This window comes from Adiantum capillus-veneris, chromosome 24 (assembly GCF_014529385.1).
Source record: "Adiantum capillus-veneris isolate H3 chromosome 24, ASM1452938v2, whole genome shotgun sequence".
NCBI lineage: Eukaryota > Viridiplantae > Streptophyta > Polypodiopsida > Polypodiales > Pteridaceae > Adiantum > Adiantum capillus-veneris.
In genome coordinates this window covers 9,339,477-9,356,250 of record NC_140954.1, presented here as the reverse complement: position 1 = coordinate 9,356,250, position 16,774 = coordinate 9,339,477, and the positions used below count along the sequence as shown (strand labels likewise).

General features: G+C 40.4%; 1 protein-coding gene across 1 annotated transcript in view; it reads right to left on the bottom strand.

Moving 5' to 3' along the window:
- Nucleotides 1-9,574: 9,574 nt before the first annotated feature.
- The window catches only part of LOC147425916 (uncharacterized), a 92,171-nt gene continuing 84,971 nt past the window's right edge, over nucleotides 9,575-16,774 (bottom strand). Inside the window, exons 6-14 of the mRNA XM_086498058.1 lie at nucleotides 16,142-16,410; nucleotides 15,886-16,010; nucleotides 15,720-15,763; nucleotides 15,503-15,634; nucleotides 15,293-15,370; nucleotides 15,004-15,086; nucleotides 14,792-14,914; nucleotides 10,361-10,421; nucleotides 9,575-10,056 (exon numbers count right to left, since the gene is read on the bottom strand). Of these exons, the coding sequence (XP_086354184.1) occupies nucleotides 9,892-10,056; nucleotides 10,361-10,421; nucleotides 14,792-14,914; nucleotides 15,004-15,086; nucleotides 15,293-15,370; nucleotides 15,503-15,634; nucleotides 15,720-15,763; nucleotides 15,886-16,010; nucleotides 16,142-16,410 (1,080 nt within the window). The 3' untranslated portion in view covers nucleotides 9,575-9,891. The remainder of the gene's footprint in view (nucleotides 10,057-10,360; nucleotides 10,422-14,791; nucleotides 14,915-15,003; nucleotides 15,087-15,292; nucleotides 15,371-15,502; nucleotides 15,635-15,719; nucleotides 15,764-15,885; nucleotides 16,011-16,141; nucleotides 16,411-16,774) is intronic.

The following is a 16,774-nucleotide window of genomic DNA, read 5'->3' as shown; positions in this document are numbered from 1 at the left end:
GAACAATGAGAACCAAACAAAACTTGGAACCATGCCCGAAGCATGAACCTCCAAATTTTTGTGAATTGATAGGCGAAAAAAATTGACCTTGAACATGATACACTAGTAGATTCCTGACGAGTATACATATGAAAGATAGCATATAAAATAAATCATTTAATTAGAAAATGGGATGAAAATGTGAATTAGAAGTTGAAGTTGAACTCACTTGCGTTTCATCAAGATAGTGGATTGGACGTTCAATGTATGTGTTGTCCAAAACTCAGAGATGATGTTCCTCACATCATTTGAAAGTGCATCACAATGCTGCCTTCTTCTATACATAGCCAAAGAAACACATTCTTCACCATCAACATTAGCCAAAGTTTTATTTGTTGCATACAAGTTTCGCTTGTGCACATCCAACATCCTTGCAACCTTTCGCAAACTAGGTCCATCTTGGTCTTGTATTGCATTTACCAACAATACTGAACTACTCCTTTTCATTACCAATTGGTCATCTAATCTTTGGTGTTTTATGCTAACAATGGAGCTCCTAAGCATAGACACAAGGGAAGAAGTCACATGTATGTTCTCCATGAAATTTGCAATCTCAAGATGCTCTCTTTCCATGATGATAATCATGTGCTCCTTTTTGTAAAACCTGGTTGTTTGTGCCACAAGCCCAATAACTTATGCCACAACTAGCTGAATTTCCCTCTCTCCTTAACCAAGCTGAGCTTCTTTCTCCTTATTCCTAGCTCTATAAGACCGCTTCTTCTCAGCCTCATATAACCCAATTGTCTTGCCACCTGCTCATGCACTGCTGCTTGAACAAACAAAAGTTTGGGAGTCGATTCTGTAATGACAACCATGTTTGAAATTTTCCAATAAGGAAAAAATGCTCCCAATGTGTGTGTGTGTGTGTGTGTGTGTGTGTGTGTGTGTGTGTGTGTGTGTGTGTGTGTGTGTGTGAGGGAGACAGAGAAAGAGCCTCGGTGTGTTCATGAGCGAGCCAAGGAACGAGCCCATCATAGGGCCTAGTGGGATACATGTTGCAATATAACTCCTGCATTCCAAGAAGAAACACACACACACACGTTCTTGACCTCCAAAAAAATTCCAAAAACAATAGCAGATTTTCCCTCACTCATCAATTTTCAACTTGGACAAGCTATTTATCACTTTAAAAGTGGTTGTCCACGAACTTAAGCAATAGGACCACCTTACCAGGATTCCACCTCAAGGATCATGCGACATGCATACATAGTGTATATATGGACATTGGCAAGCAATATTGGCATAATAGAATGCCAATTAGGGTCTTCTATGTCACGGTTGGGGGGTACACTTTGATCGTAAACTAAGGATGTTTTGAAACCATTGAAGTAGGGAAAAAACATATATTGGTGGTATCAAAGAGTAGTGTCTTGGACACTCCTTTGATAGCACTTTACAAACCTCATTTTGATGTTTTACGTTGTAATATGTCAATGTGTAGCTTTTCAAAAGTAGAATTTAAAACTATAAGGTCCAACAAGTTTTGAGGTTTTTTGTAAAAATTATACCAATCTTCACTTTTTGTAAAGGATACCACAAAAAAGTGCTAAAAGTGGTACCACCGATACATCCTTTCAGCCAATAGTTCTTTATTCAATATCTTTTTTCAAAATTGTGGGGGTGAACTTGCTTTACCCTTGCCTAGAGTGGCCTTTCCACCCTAATTTTTTTTAGCCTTTGCTTTATTTCCCTTGGCATGCTTGCCCTCAAGACTCATTAAGACATTGCTACAACAACAATAAATGCATGGACACAACAAGAGAGCACCTTGCTTACATCCCAACATCCACTTTAGAGTCTTTAAGTCTCTTGCCAAGTTTCATTCAACACCAAAGATCCACATACGTGGAACTTGCAATCTTTGCACTTCTTCTTGTTTCCTAACAGCATAATAATGGGAGTGAGATTGAAATAAAAACTTAGAGACCCATGAGTCTCATGTGAAAGATGAAAGACACTATATTAGCCACCAAATATTCTCCTGAGATTGCATGCCATAACTTATGTTCCCCTTCTCATTGTTGGTTATCTCAACATCAATGCCAACCAAGGCCTTGTCATGAAAGTAAACCTTATCATTTCATGATGTTAACCCTTCATAATCTAGTACTCATCAAGCTTTATTACAAAGTTTAATTTAGCCCGCACTCTTTCATTGTTAAATACATTGTAGCATGATGTTTTTCTATCTGCCGATACATCCAACAAATGAGCCTTTGTAACATTCTATGATGTAATTTCCCATTTTTTTGAGCAATCTAGAAATTTCTGGCAATACGCTTTTGTAATGTATTGATTCTTGGGCCAAGCATGTAAAGGGTTATGTAATTATGGTCTAGATTGAGACGGGCTAATTGCTTCCAAATTGTATAAGTGAATCCCTAGGCTATAAAAGAGGTAGTAGGTTATCCATTTTTTACCAAAAATTTTACGGCTAAAGTATAGAAGCCAATTTTTGTAAACCACTTGTAAGTTCGTTTTGGATAATAAGCGTTTGAGCCATTACAAAGAATTTTGTACTCTCCTTCTTTCTCAAGCTTGTAGCTCTCACGAATGGTCCGTTTGGAACATTGTTTGCTTCATTGCATTTGCAAGTGAAAGTTCTATGCGACATTGTAAGTTTCTTGTGATAAATATGTGGTTTTTTTGTGGCTAACCTTATTCTAAATCTTCTCATAACTCAAAATTTACATATCCAAATTGCATTTTATGCAAAAGAGGTGTTAGGACAACATTGCTAAGCTCTAGGGTCCATTCACATCGAAAATAGCTATGTTAAATCTGCCTTGTAGATAATAAGCACGATTTTTGCAAGTGGTTGAAAGGGGATTTGAGGCCATAGGTATATGTCTTTAGTCATTGCCTATCCATCCTACAAGTTTGGTCATGTTTGGACTTCATTTGCTTAGTGAATCAATGAGATTTCCTTGCAGATGTCTCAGTTAGATTTTGCTGCTTGACATGTAGTTGAGTGTAGCTTGGGATAGCTAAGAATTGAGATTGTTTTCTAAGAGCTTAACAACCTCTTGTAGCCTTTATGCACTAGTCAAATCAACTCCTCCCACGATATGACATTTATGTACGTGGTTCTCACTGTCTCTAAAATAAGATAGCGAGGTTTAACAAACAGCAAGCTAACATTTTTGCACAATTGCTAGGGACGAGGTGACCTAAACTAAGGAAAAACCTCACTTCCTAGTAATATTTTCCAAAAATAAACTTGCTCTAAAAATTTAAAAACCCCATTCAAATCTTATTGACCATACACTTAACTAGTGGGGATCAACAAAAGTGCAAAATAGTGCTTCTTTGACCCATTAGATATTAATCGCAATCATTATCTCCTCCTAGCCAAGGTTAGTAGATATACCATACAGATAGCTTTTGACATTTTTTGGCTACCAAGGCTAATAGATATATCATACAGATAGCTTGAAAAATTTAGAGTCATTTGAACACTATTTGCTACTCGAAATAAATCTTTTAAGGAAGTGAAGGTTGTAGATTGGTCCCTTGGCTACTTTTGCAAAATTGAAGCTGCAATACGAGGAGTCCTTTTATATACTTGTAGATAAATAGACTAACTTAAATAATGTTGATTGTATAGGAGTGATAGAGATCAAGCTTGAATGATAGCCAGTTTGGAATTATGAAAATTGAAATGTTCTAAAAGCCATGTATCTATTTCATTGAGCATTTCAGATCTTTATGTACCTTATATTAGATCATATTATAGCAAATTAGTGTTACAACGGAGAAACTGAGAGCAGAGTGTCTACTGAGGAGAGAATAAACCAAGGGCAACCATTAGAGACCATAGTTGAAGAAGTGCAGACACTTACTCTGACTCTAGTTTAGAGATGTCTTCCTTCTCTACTCAATCGAGGACTGGAACCTCTCTCGCGTTCAAACACATATTGACCTTCTAGAAGATCAACAAGGATGGGGTTCAGATTTATCTCGACCCTAATGAGGAGTAGGTGGTTAAAAGTTGATGACCACACTATCGAATTCAAAGAGGAGGTTAGAGCCGATAAATAGGATACCTTCTATATAGACCAAAATGGTGTAGTATCTAAAGATTGTAGATCCCGACACTGTGGAAAAATGGGGTTTCAAAGTCAATATGCTAGTTCTAAACATGACCACTAAAGAAGGACCACCAGAGTTAGACCTAGCAGGGTATGACCAAGTATATGTTAAACCTCTAAAACACATATCGACTAGTAACCCACGACTCGGAATTTATTGTTGGGAGGACAATAATGTGACACATTTGATGTGGATAGCTCATTCTAAACCAGAACAATTAACACCCTTGAAAACTATGGACATCTTCAAGTTTAGGGAGAGGGCGTAGCAAACCTTCCCATACACCTCTTTTGGGATTTCTGTAACAATAACTTTGCTATGATGACTCCAAAAGATGTCAAACAAACCAAGTATTAGAGCTATTTGATCCAAGAGATGATCATGGATATGGGCTTGATATATGGACCAAAATTTTGACCAACAGAGAGATCTTTTGGTAGCATGACCAATCAATTATTCAAAGGGATAGTGCATCTCAAGAAAGCCACCTCAATGACTACATGAGAAAGAACGGGTGACACCAAGACTTAAAGAGGACCCAATGAGTCACCATTATCAAGAAACTGGTTTGAAGGCCTAGATGGAGGACCACCAGCCAAAAGAGCAGGTGTTGAGCATAACCGTAGAGTCAAACCAGCCGATTTTAAAAAATGGGTCAAAAAAATACGGTGGATCTAAGGATCTATTGTATAGATCTAAGGATCCATACAACCACCAAGCAAGCTTCAAGCAAGTACTGAAAGCAGAAAGAATACCAAACTTTTATATTCCCTTCTTCAAAGGATTTAGAATGACCTTAGAAGGTAAAAATTTGACATGGTTTCAAACCATACCCTTTGGATCTATCACAAATTTGCTGACATTGGAAAAAATATTTGTTGCTTCTTGTTCAAAAATGGGAATCAAGCACATTGTAGTAGCACAAATCTACATTTTCAAGCAAAACAAGGGGAGTCTCTTAAGAGACTATGTAAGTAGAATGAGACAATACATCGAGAGATGTCCAGAGTTGGAAATTCCACGAGAGGAGAGACTTGTCTCATTGTTTCTAGAAGACTTAACAAAGAGTTGCGTGCTATTTTGTATAGCAAGAAACATAACACCCTAGGTGCATGTATCATAGATGCTAGATATGGGAACAATTGTGAGATCTTCGGTAAAGAGAGCACCACTATTGTAGCTCTGATGAATGCCAACAACGATATACTCAAGTGCATTAATGAAACGATGAGCAATATGCAAAGGATGCCGGTGACGGGGCCAAGACAAGGTCCACCACCAGTGCAACCTATGGGATAAGCAACACCATCTAAATAGTGTGCCATCGAAGATAAATGGACAAATCATGAGAGCAACAAGTGTTATCATCAACCAAAATATGATGGAAACATCCAATATGTGCTAATGAGATAATAGGGATAGCCTATGTATAGGTATCCGCTTGACATGGGGAAAAAGAAACCACCCATGGCTATGAAGAGACCATAGCTAGTGCAAGAAGAGCATGCTATAGTGTCGGTTATGTCCTATATTGAGGCTAGTTCATCCACTGTGGTAGCAAAAGAAGAATGGTATACTCAACCGTAGACTACCATGGTAGAACCAGTCTATCAGGCACCTCCAAGAGGCTGTACCTGTTTAATTCATTGCAATCTAGGGATCTAAGCCACCCATGGTGAAATAAATGCCAAAACAAAGAGCAGGGAATTTCCATAACTGTGGATTTGATGATCATTGAAAAAAGGATTATCCAGAGCATGACAAGAATGCTAGGCCAATTGAGGCTTGCTGCACGCAATGTGGCAAAAAAAGTGGACACTATCTCGAGAATTGTCATAGGAATCTTGCAAATAAGGAAAAAAACAACCATCAATATAGTACATGTCATGCCAGTTAACTCCTCAGACAATGAACCTATGGTTCTAATCAAGGTAGTCACAAGGATACAAGCCAAGAAAAACAAACAAAATAGTGCTAGCAAGTTAGATAGTAGCAAGAACTCTTCTTAAGGCTTCAAGAAAGAGAGAAGCCGACACTATGAGGTTAGAAGACAACAACAACGAAGGGAAATTGAAGAGAAATCCCAAAAAAAAAAGAAAAGAAATAAGTCAATGTCAACTGAGTTCAAAGAGCCCAAACCCAAATCATGAGGATTAGTGTTGGTAGAGAAAATTTATGAACCCGTTAAGGCAACCATTAAGGCTTGAAAGCGGATTAGACGTTGAAAACAAAATGGAAGAACTATCCAAAACTTGATATGGAAGTGACAAAGCTGGAAGCTTACAAAAATCTAGCGCAAGTCACGCAATCAATGCTAGAATCACAGAAATAAAAAAATGGAAACCATTGTGAATCCAACAAACAACAAAACAAAACTAGAACTAGTGGAAACAAGAGACTTTAAAGAACTGAGGGATTCTATGGCTAAAAATGACAAACCTGAACTGATAGTTACACATAGTGAGGTCAGGCTACATGGAATTTGCTTAGTGGAGGAGGATTGGCCAAATCACTTGTGAGAAAGAGTTAGAGAGGTAAGATAGCCTTGAAGTCCTCCTGTCAACTAGCTCACAAGGAGATACATCTTGTTGGTACGCACATGTTACATCCTAGTTTCAGTTACATGGTTTCACTATAGACATACTTCATTGCTTCTAGTACTCATTGGATGCACCCTCCCTGTCTCTCACGAGGACAGAGACCATTAGACTTATTACACAAGACTTGATTCACTTAGACAACACATTGACATGGATACAACCGACACATAAGTTGGGCACGAAGATGGCTTTCTACAGAGAGCATTTCTCGAGCATGGAGGATGGGTTTGTGACCAAGCCTAGCTACATGGACACTCATTTATTTCATGGGTTACGATGTGCTATTGGTCAAATGCGCACATCTTCACATCGAGCTACATTGTATGTCATTGTCTAGTGTACTATGAGATAGAGGGTTGTTTTCAGTGTCTATTCGGAAAGGGTTGTTTAGTTTTTTTCTTTAACATTTTATCAGATTCTCCGGAGATGTAACTTTTTAGGGTCTTATAGGTCATTTTGTGCTTTTGAAGACTTTTAATATAGCGTTTCATTTTATTTCACCTCTCTCTATCGGCTAGATCTTGAAGATCCCTTGGGATAGTTTCCTACGATGTTAAAACTCTCTTCTTCTCCTCCTCCTCCTCCTCCTCCTGTGTGTGTGTGTGTGTGCGCGCGCGCGCACGCGCACATGCATAAAGAGAGTAAAAGGCCTTTATATCTAATTGAGAATCGGGATATATCTAGCTTCAAGAAATAACAACTCTAATTCTAATTCTAGGCATAACGGTCCATTTCTCAAACGATAATTACGCTCACACAGTATTTTGAACAATCCTACACTTAATGTGGATTCTTGTGAATAAGTCTTCTTTGTAGCTAGGTCATTGTCTTTGACACACTCCGTTTCGAAGAAGGCCTACTATATGTGACTGTGTTCCCCTGATCTGCCACATAACGAGGCTCCCTACCAATCTTTACCTGCCACAAAAGCATTTCCCAGCATCCGCTTTCGCACAATCCACCAGTATGCAGGAGATGCAACGGTTAAGCCAGGAAAAGACTCCAAGATGCCACTCTACAGAAAGGCTGACAATGAGCTGTTCAAATCATCGCGAGATACAGGTCTGGAGCGCAACATATGCACGCCACCTTGTCTATGGTAGGAAAGGTAATAAGGAAGCTTGGTATACTGAATGCAAAGTATCAGAGGGGAGGGTGGTTGAGCAAGAGCAAATGGAGTAAAAAAATTGGATCCTCAGGTAGGAGAGATGAAAGAGAGGGCTCACCAGAAAGACCAACAGGAGCAAACACTCCAGACATAGGTAATAAAAGCCGATCGGACGACGCAGCAAATATGGGTAAACAGAGGCAGCTCTGCTTTAGAGCTGTCCCTTAACTTACAGTAGCCCATTCCAGTGGACATGCATTTGACAGTATGTTATTGAGTAGTTTGGTCATGGTTAAGTTACCATTGATTGAGCTGATGGCTAGATCCGAGCATCTCCCTAGAGGACCCATGGGAAAATGTTGCGATCAAAATACTTTAACGACCTAAACCCAAGCAGTAATCGTGATTGCCTTGTTTTCATGTACATTGATTGAAGCCAATCAATGTACATCATTGTACTTTTACATTGACAGCTGTTTGTTTATTTGTTTACACGTGTGTGTGTGTGTGTGTGTGTGTGTGAGAGAGAGAGAGAGAGAGAGAGAGAGATGAAATAAAATCTTATATTAACGTCTTCAAAAGGCCAAAATGACCTATGAGACCAAAAAGTTACAACGCGGTGAATCTTATACAATGTCTAGAGTACCAAAAATAAAAAGAGAAGGTACTGAAATGGAACTGCGTAGGATATGAGGGGGGGGGGGGGGGGGGCGGGCTAATATAACACATTGTGGGTATGTGTGGTACAAGATGAGCAAGGGTACATTTTCTCAAAAGAAAGATATCCATCATCGGTCGCTGGCGGATCTCATCAATCTCCTCCATGGTCAGTAATCTGATTGGGCAGCGTGCATGTCGGGCCAAAGTGACCCGAATCCTCTGATGCAGCCTCCGGCGATGCTCTGTAGTCCTCCCTAGTCATGGGCGTCTGGATCGGTCGCTCGATCGATCAGTGTGCCTCTGGTATAAGGAGAATGTGAGCTCTGTTGCGGTAGCTGCTCCTCCGGCTGCCTAGTGCCCGCTCTAAAGAAGTATGTGATCCGTCTCTGAGACTGGCTAGCCTTTCCTCTCATTAGGCTCTCTCTGTGTCTGCGCTGCCCGAGCAAAAACAGTCCCAGACATCTCTGGTCCTCATACCCCATGACTCTAGAGAGTGGTTCAAAGCCCTCTCTAAAGAGGCAGTGAAAGCGGCCTCGTATCTCATACTAAACTGGGCAGTGGCATGTGTAGTGCAACTCTGTCTCCGGCTCCATGTGACATAGGGGACATGTCCTGGCCTCTGCTAGTACTCCGCTGTATCTACCAGTCTCGACCCGAAGCTAGGTGTGAAGATGTGCGTATCTGGCCAATAGCACATCATATCCCATGAGATAAGTGGGTGTCCATGTATCTAGGTCTCGTCACAAAACCATCCTCAATAAGTTGGAGAAGATGCTCTCCATAGAACACCATCTTCCTGCCCAGTTCCTGCGCCGGCTGTATCCAAGTCCTCCTGGTATTTAGCTGAGCCAGGTCCTGGCGGATGAGCTGGGGAATCTCAGACTGTGTAAGAGCCAGAGATGGTGCATCCAATGAGTACTAGAAAGGCGGCAATCTGTCCATGATGAACCCATGGAGAGAGAGAGAGAGAGAGAGAGAGAGAGAGAGAGAGAGAGAGAGAGCATTCTTATGAACAAAAGCACACACAACCACATTCGGATGACCAACCAAAACTCAAATAATATATTAATAAGTATTAAGCAAGAACAAAAGTGCACTTGTCACATTGGATTATAAAGAAAATGTTTTTTTGTTATTAACTGTTTTACAAAGCATGGACAAAGCTATCTTACAGTCCCCGTTTATCTTTATGCAGGATAGGGCAGTAATTATGGACACGCTCTATGCCCACTTCTAACTGATGTCACTATCTACAGCGCTCTCTTCACTTCATGTCCTCTAGTAACACATGATTCACTCATTATACTGACTCAAATCTGTTATGATATGATATGGCCACTATATAGTAGGTATATAATATCATGACAAGAAGAACACAGGTGGACAGACCCTTCAAACTACCACAGATGGTGGCCATGCTGCCCCGGGCCTTGCACGATGACCTCGCTCAGATGGCATTACTTGAATGGTAGTTCTCCTTTTCTGTGCACTCTCTATATACTCCTCCAGTGGAGGTAGACCACATGCCATAGGACTGCTTGCGTTATTTCTAATTGCCTGTCGAAATAAAACATGTCAGCAGAATCACCAATACAAACAGAAACGTGCGTGATGTGATGTAGGACTATTGACAGTTTCTCATGGGGTTTTGCGGCTTGCCTACAGTAACTGATGGACAATTATGCAGCATTGCAAGTATTCTGTGACCAGCCCAACAAAGACTCTCTATCAGTCAAAGCAGACTCAGCCAACGCTTAAAAGTTTGAATTCTCTATTGTGCAGATTTCGAGTTGGAAAATTATTGTTGGCCAGAAAGCAAACGAGTAGTAACGTGATTAAGTCTCTGAGTAATGATGTAAACCTTTGATGCCCATCGCCGTTCAGCTTGCTGACATACATCTCGCAGGTCACGCCCTGACATTCTGTAATAAAAAGCAGCCATATAAATATTAGTGCAACTAATCCTTAACATGAATCAAAAGCTTACAGAGTCTCATGGACATTTAAGAGACCAGAATATGCTCTCATTAAGGGAAACTTGGCTGACGCACTTGAGACCATAGTGACAACGAAACAGTGTTTCAAGGGCTTGAAATGCAAAAACGGCCATTTCTTAACTTTAGAAATACAAAAACGTTTCAAAAGAGGGAGCAAACACAATAAAACAGTAAAATTGCCACGTGGATTTAGTATATCAATGGCCTATAGTAGCGCAAGTTCCCATTGCCTCGTGCAAAGAGAACGAGAAATACAAAGTGTAAGAAGTTTTTATGCAAGCACGCTCGTGACATGGAGATATATATATATGAGAGAGAGAGAGAGAGAGAGAGAGAGAGAGATGAAATGTTATATTAAACATCTCCAAAAGGCCAAAATGACCTATGAGACCAAACCGGTACAATCCTGATGAATCTGTTGATACAATGTCATGATACAACATAAAATGAAGAGTGTCAAAAAGCCACCCCTTGGTATGGGGCTCCTGGAAGTGGGCCTGATGGCATTGGTGCTCTAAGGTGGCCAGCGCTGCACATCCTCGTGTAAGCCGGTCTTGAGCTGCCTGGGCCATAGAAATTCTGCCAGTGGTGCCAGTAAAAGTCACCCCCACGTATACAGATGAATCAACCACCTCGACCTGCCCGCCTGCTGCTGTAAGTACTGCTCTACTCCGAACTGTCCTGGAGGTGTGGAACTGACCTTGGTCTTGCCAAGGTTCACTGTGAGCCCTCGATGTGTGCAAAAATCATCCAAGGCTCCTAGGTGGCTTTGTAGTCCCTCCTGTGTCTCAGAAACTAGAATGATGTCATCAGCATTGAGAGAGAGGTAACTCCCTCTCTGTAGCATGGTTTGAAACTTTGTGCAAAGTGAAAGGATCGTACAAAGGTTGCATTGGCCTTCCAGCGTGCAGTCTTTTGCAGAGCTGGCATCTAGTGTGGGGCGCTGGTCCATTTACGCTACCAAAGTGCTTTTTTATTTTATTAAGCGACCCTCTTTTAATTATGGCCAAGGACACTTGGTTTTTTATAAGTGTGGTTTGAAACCTACAAGTCATAAAAAATCACTTACAGAGACCTCAAAACTTTGCAGAGGAAGCTCATTCTTATCTTTCCACCGCTCCTCTCTCTCATCTGTTCGCACTCACGCGCCCCTGCCGTCACCTGCACGCCTTTGTATGCTCCTGTTTTGGCGTGGCAAGCGTGAAATTTCATCTTTTCGTGACGACGCGAAAAATTTGAATTCAATCGAATTTTGATATTTCTCTGGGTTCCCCGCGATGGAGTCCTCTAATTTTGATTCGCGAGGCAAGGGCACTCGAGGTAAGAAATTATTTTTTGTTTTTGTATGCCATTTTCATGGAATATAAACATTAATATTCTCATCTCAGAGGCTTTAAATGGCCTTTTGATACTCCTATTTTTGCTCCTAAAAACATAGCTCAGCCGACGACTGTGCCGTTTTTTGCGAGCGAATTTGAAATTCGACAATTGCCGATGCAAATTGCCGATAATGTGTACCCACAGGTTGGACAAATCACTCAATTCTCTAGCGAGGAGAGAGAGTGTACAGAGGCTGCAGTCAATTATTGGCTTCGCCAATGGATAACTTATCTTGATTTCCATGAAAAATCAAATGCACAAAAGTTGTAGATGCTTTCTTGGTACTTAAAAGGTGCCACACTCATCTCGTGGTGTAACATGACAGAAAAACCCGCGACGTGGGTTGATTTCTGTGCGAAGTTCTTCGATCACTTTGCCAGAAAGGATCCATTGAAGGCATGCGCTAGGCTTCAGAGCTTGTAGACGAAAACAATGTCATTCGACCAATATACTACCGCCTTCAAGGAAGCCGTATGCCTTACTAATTTGGACTCAGAACATGTTGTCCACATGTATATCCTCCGTCTACATGAGGAGCACCGTTGGGCATTACTCAAAGGTAAAGCTCTGACAGATGTCGAAGATGCTGTGGCTAAGGCCACAATGCTCTACAAGATAAGAGAAGAGAGTAATATTGTACCCACCCATCCACTGGCAACCTTTCCAGCAATTAATATCGAGACTCTCTTCCTTAATAATAAAAAATTATACAATTTTGTGGACACAAAATTGTTATAGATGCTGCGCCTGCAGATGCGGGTAGTGACTGTGAGAATCGCTTGAAGTGGCTCCTGATATGAACATGGATATAGAACCAAATACTTTTGGGTTTTGAGCTTGAGCAACAAACTACGAAAAGAATTTATAGTTTTCTTTGTATATAGCTTTTTATGTATGCGGCAAGACATGCCACAATTGCGTATTTCTCTTTGTAAATGCTTGTACATATCCTTTTGGTAATGTCAATTGTCACTGCTCTTGCAATCCTTAAAGATATCAAGTCTTCCGATGTGGACTTTTATCTATATGATCCATGTTTTTTGTTTCGTCATTGCTCTGGAGATGTTTAAAGATACAAAGTCTTCTCATGTCGACTTTTATCAATGTGTACCATCTCCTTGGTTTGATTCATTAGTGCTTAGTAATTCTGTCATTGAATTTCGCAAAAATGTTTCATGTTCTTCTGTTAAATTTCAGGATTCCGACTAATCCAATCTTATCCAAGAAATCATGACTGATTTCAAGGATGTTTTTCCCGATGATCTACATCCTGGCTTGCCGCCTTCGAGAAGAGTAGATCATGCCATTGAGTTGGTGGTTGGTAGTCAACCCTTCTCAAAGTAACCCTATCGGTTTAGTAAAACCAAAGAGGACGAGATTCAGCAGCAACTGAAAGATTATCTCGACAAGGGTTTTGTTCGGCCAAGTAAATCCCCACGGGGAGCGCCAGTGTTACTTTCTCGAAAGAAGGATAATACCATGCGCTTTTACGTGGATTACAAGGGATTGAATAAGCTCACTTTCAAGAAATAGTATCCGCTCCCGCGTATGGACGAAGATAGACCTGCGATCAGGCTATCATCAAATATGGATCAAATTGGAGCATGTTCCCAAAACAGGTTTCCATACGCGTTATGGTCACTATGAATTTTGGTCTTGCCTTTTGGTTTGACCAACGCTCCAGCTACGTTTCAACAGATGATGAATGATCTGTTGAGACTGTTTCTAGGTAACTTCGTTGTTGTATTTCTCGATGACATCTTGATTTACAGCCGAAGTATGTCTGAGCATTTGGCGCATATACGTGCTGTTCTCGAGGTACTAAGAACTAAGAAGCTTATGCGCTTCTAAGTGTGAATTCTTCAAGAAAGAGCTTCTATATTTGGGTCATATTATTACTCGCGAGGAATTCGCGTCGACCCTGAAAAGTTGGATAAGGTGCAAAATTGGCCCATTTTGAAGAATGCGCGCCAACTTTGGAGTAATCCTTGATAAATTTGCGTAAGCGGAGCAGCAACCTTGGAGTAATCCTTGATAAATTCTTCATATTTCATGCTCTAGTAGTGCTAGATTGATTATCGCTGAGTCTGTCTTGCAATTCTAGAGCCATGAGTCAAAAGCTAAGCATCCAAATCTTGTGTTGACGTATGCTCACATTATATCGATACCTGGAAACTAAAACGAAAAATGCAACAGTTGACACCATGTGCAAAGATGGAAATAGGCCAGAAACACGACATTGTCAATATAAATATCCATATACAGAGACTAAAAGAGCATGTGTTTTTACATTAAAAAATTCCTTTTAAAAAAAAAAAAGATTTAATCTATATAAATTACAAACTAAAGTTCTTTTTTCTTTTAGGGTTTAAATGAAGCAAGTTGTTTACAAAAGAGACAACCTTAGAAGCTTAAATCTAGAGGCATTTGAAACCCCCTCTCTCTCTCTCTCTAAAGATACATATATCTCCATGTCACGAGTGTGCTTCATTAAAACTCTTCACTCTCTCTCTCTCTCTCTCTCTCTCTCTCTCTCTCTCTCTCTCTCTCTCTCTCTCTTTGCATATGGCTAGGGGACTAGCATTAACATAGGTCATTGCTATACTAAACCCATGTGGCAATTTTACTGTTTTACTGTGCTTTTTTTCTCAACCCATTTCAAAACGTTTCGCCTATTCCTAGGATAGGTATTGGCAATTTCTGCATTTCAAGCCCTTGAAACACCGTGTCCTTTACTGAACATCTGTGTAGAACAGTCTCTTGATGAGCCTTCAACATAAGAATCTTTATAAAATGCCATCTTAGTAGGTAGTGGCTAAGAAGATGTAAAATAGCTCCTCTCAATGGCATGCAAGCCAACACTAAAATACATTAGAATTACCCATGAAAGCTTTACTAAGGGAAACAAAACTGACCCCTCAGTTGCATCAGCAATGGCAGCCAACCCATTTGGCGTCAGATGGCGAGCATACTGAGCTGATATTTCTTCACGTGTTTTTTTATCCGGCAGACCAAAAGTGATAGAAGAATCGAATCGGCTGCAACCAAGATGATAAATTACAACCCTGACATAAAGGCTCTCCATGATGCTCATGGAGGACAATTCATTGGATCTTGTCAAGCAAACCTGATAAGTGCCGGATCCAGATCCTCCTTTCTATTTGTAGCAGCAATGACAACTACTCTACTATCTTGTTCGAATCCATCTATCTGGAACAGAAACAAGAAAATTTAATGTACATTCCATATTCATCAAACAGGCGAATCCTGACTCATCATTTATCGCTCAGATGAGGTGCCCCCAACACTGGAAACCCTTTCCACTAGGTGTTCAATTCTTTAAAGAATTGAACATCTGAATTGCAAGCACAAAGTTTAATGGAACAGAAAAAGATGTGAAACTAAGAATATTGCACCTGTCTGAGGAGCACAGACAACATCCGACGGGTTGCTTCATGCATTTCGCTGTCACGAGTCATTGCCAAAGAGTCGATCTACTCAAAAAATATAACTTCAAATATATTTGTAATGGAGGGAGTCAACACACTTTTAGACGAGCACAAACAAAAACAAGGTTTCATTCAAAAAAAAACAAAAATCCTCATCATATCTTATAAAATATGCACCTCATCCAAAAAAATTATTGCACCGTTCTCAAGTTCATTGGCAGTATTGAAAACTTTGCCCAGCATTCTTTCACTCTCTCCATAGTATTTGGACACAACTGCTTCTAAAGGGACATATAACAATGGAACACCCTGTAAATTCCATAAGCTATCGATTAGATCCCCAAGCGAAGGTACCATCTGACATAATAACACTGCAAGAACAAAATTTACTTACACTTTGAGTAGCTATGACACGTGCAGATGACGTTTTTCCTGTACCTACATAATAATGATAACAAAAATTGTCATGGCTCCCATTCAATGTTATCTTAATGCATACATTGGAAAACAGTCAACTCATGCTCCTTTGATGAAATTAAGCACATGATCCCCGTCAATACCTGGAGGCCCCTCAAATAGAATAGCTCGGGGACGATTTGACTCAAACTTGCGCCTTGTTCCACGTGCAATGCTGTCATATACTTCAGGACACCGTAACGCCAGAAGAACCGTATCCTCAATCTCCCTGAAAACACGTAACCATTAGGTTGCTTAACTAAGCTAGTAGCAGCACATGCAATCAAGTTTGCCACTGAACTTCCGGAGAGGTTTAATCACATACAACCATGATTTCTCAGAGCCACCAGTTTAGAATACCTTTTTTGCTCATGGTAGCCAGCAATAATATCCCATGAAACGGCCAATTGCCCAGCCAAATTGTCTTGTCCATAAACTTTCACTCCCATCGCTTCCAAGCTGTCTAGTGCACCTTTTTTGTTTCCACTCTTTTTCCTGAGTTCATGTTGTTTCTTGTAGTTTTGCCTGGGACTTTTTCTCACAGTTTCACTGCTGGAGAGACGCAATGTATTCACTACAACATCCAGCTCTTCTTCAGAGTAAGAACCCTTCTTTAGGAACTCTATTTCCTGGATTAATTCATGAAAACCCCTTAAACAACCAAGAACTTAAAAGCTCAGATCTAAACAAAAGCGATCCCTCTCTCTCTCTCTCTCTCTCTCTCTCTCTCTCTCTCTCTCTCTTTCTCTCTGGGACAGAGACCTATGGGACTAAAATTAAGATAGTTGCATGGAACTACAATGGGTCTATGAGATTGGATGTAGGAGCATTTGAGGACAATTTCAATGGGAGGGACATTGTTTTAAACTCAGACACACAAGGCGCCTGGCCAGAACATACTACAAGTTAGTGGATATAGATGGGAGTCCCCTAGCAGATAGGAGACAAGATCACAGTTCGAGGACGAGGGTCCAACGCAGTAGCAAAACTATC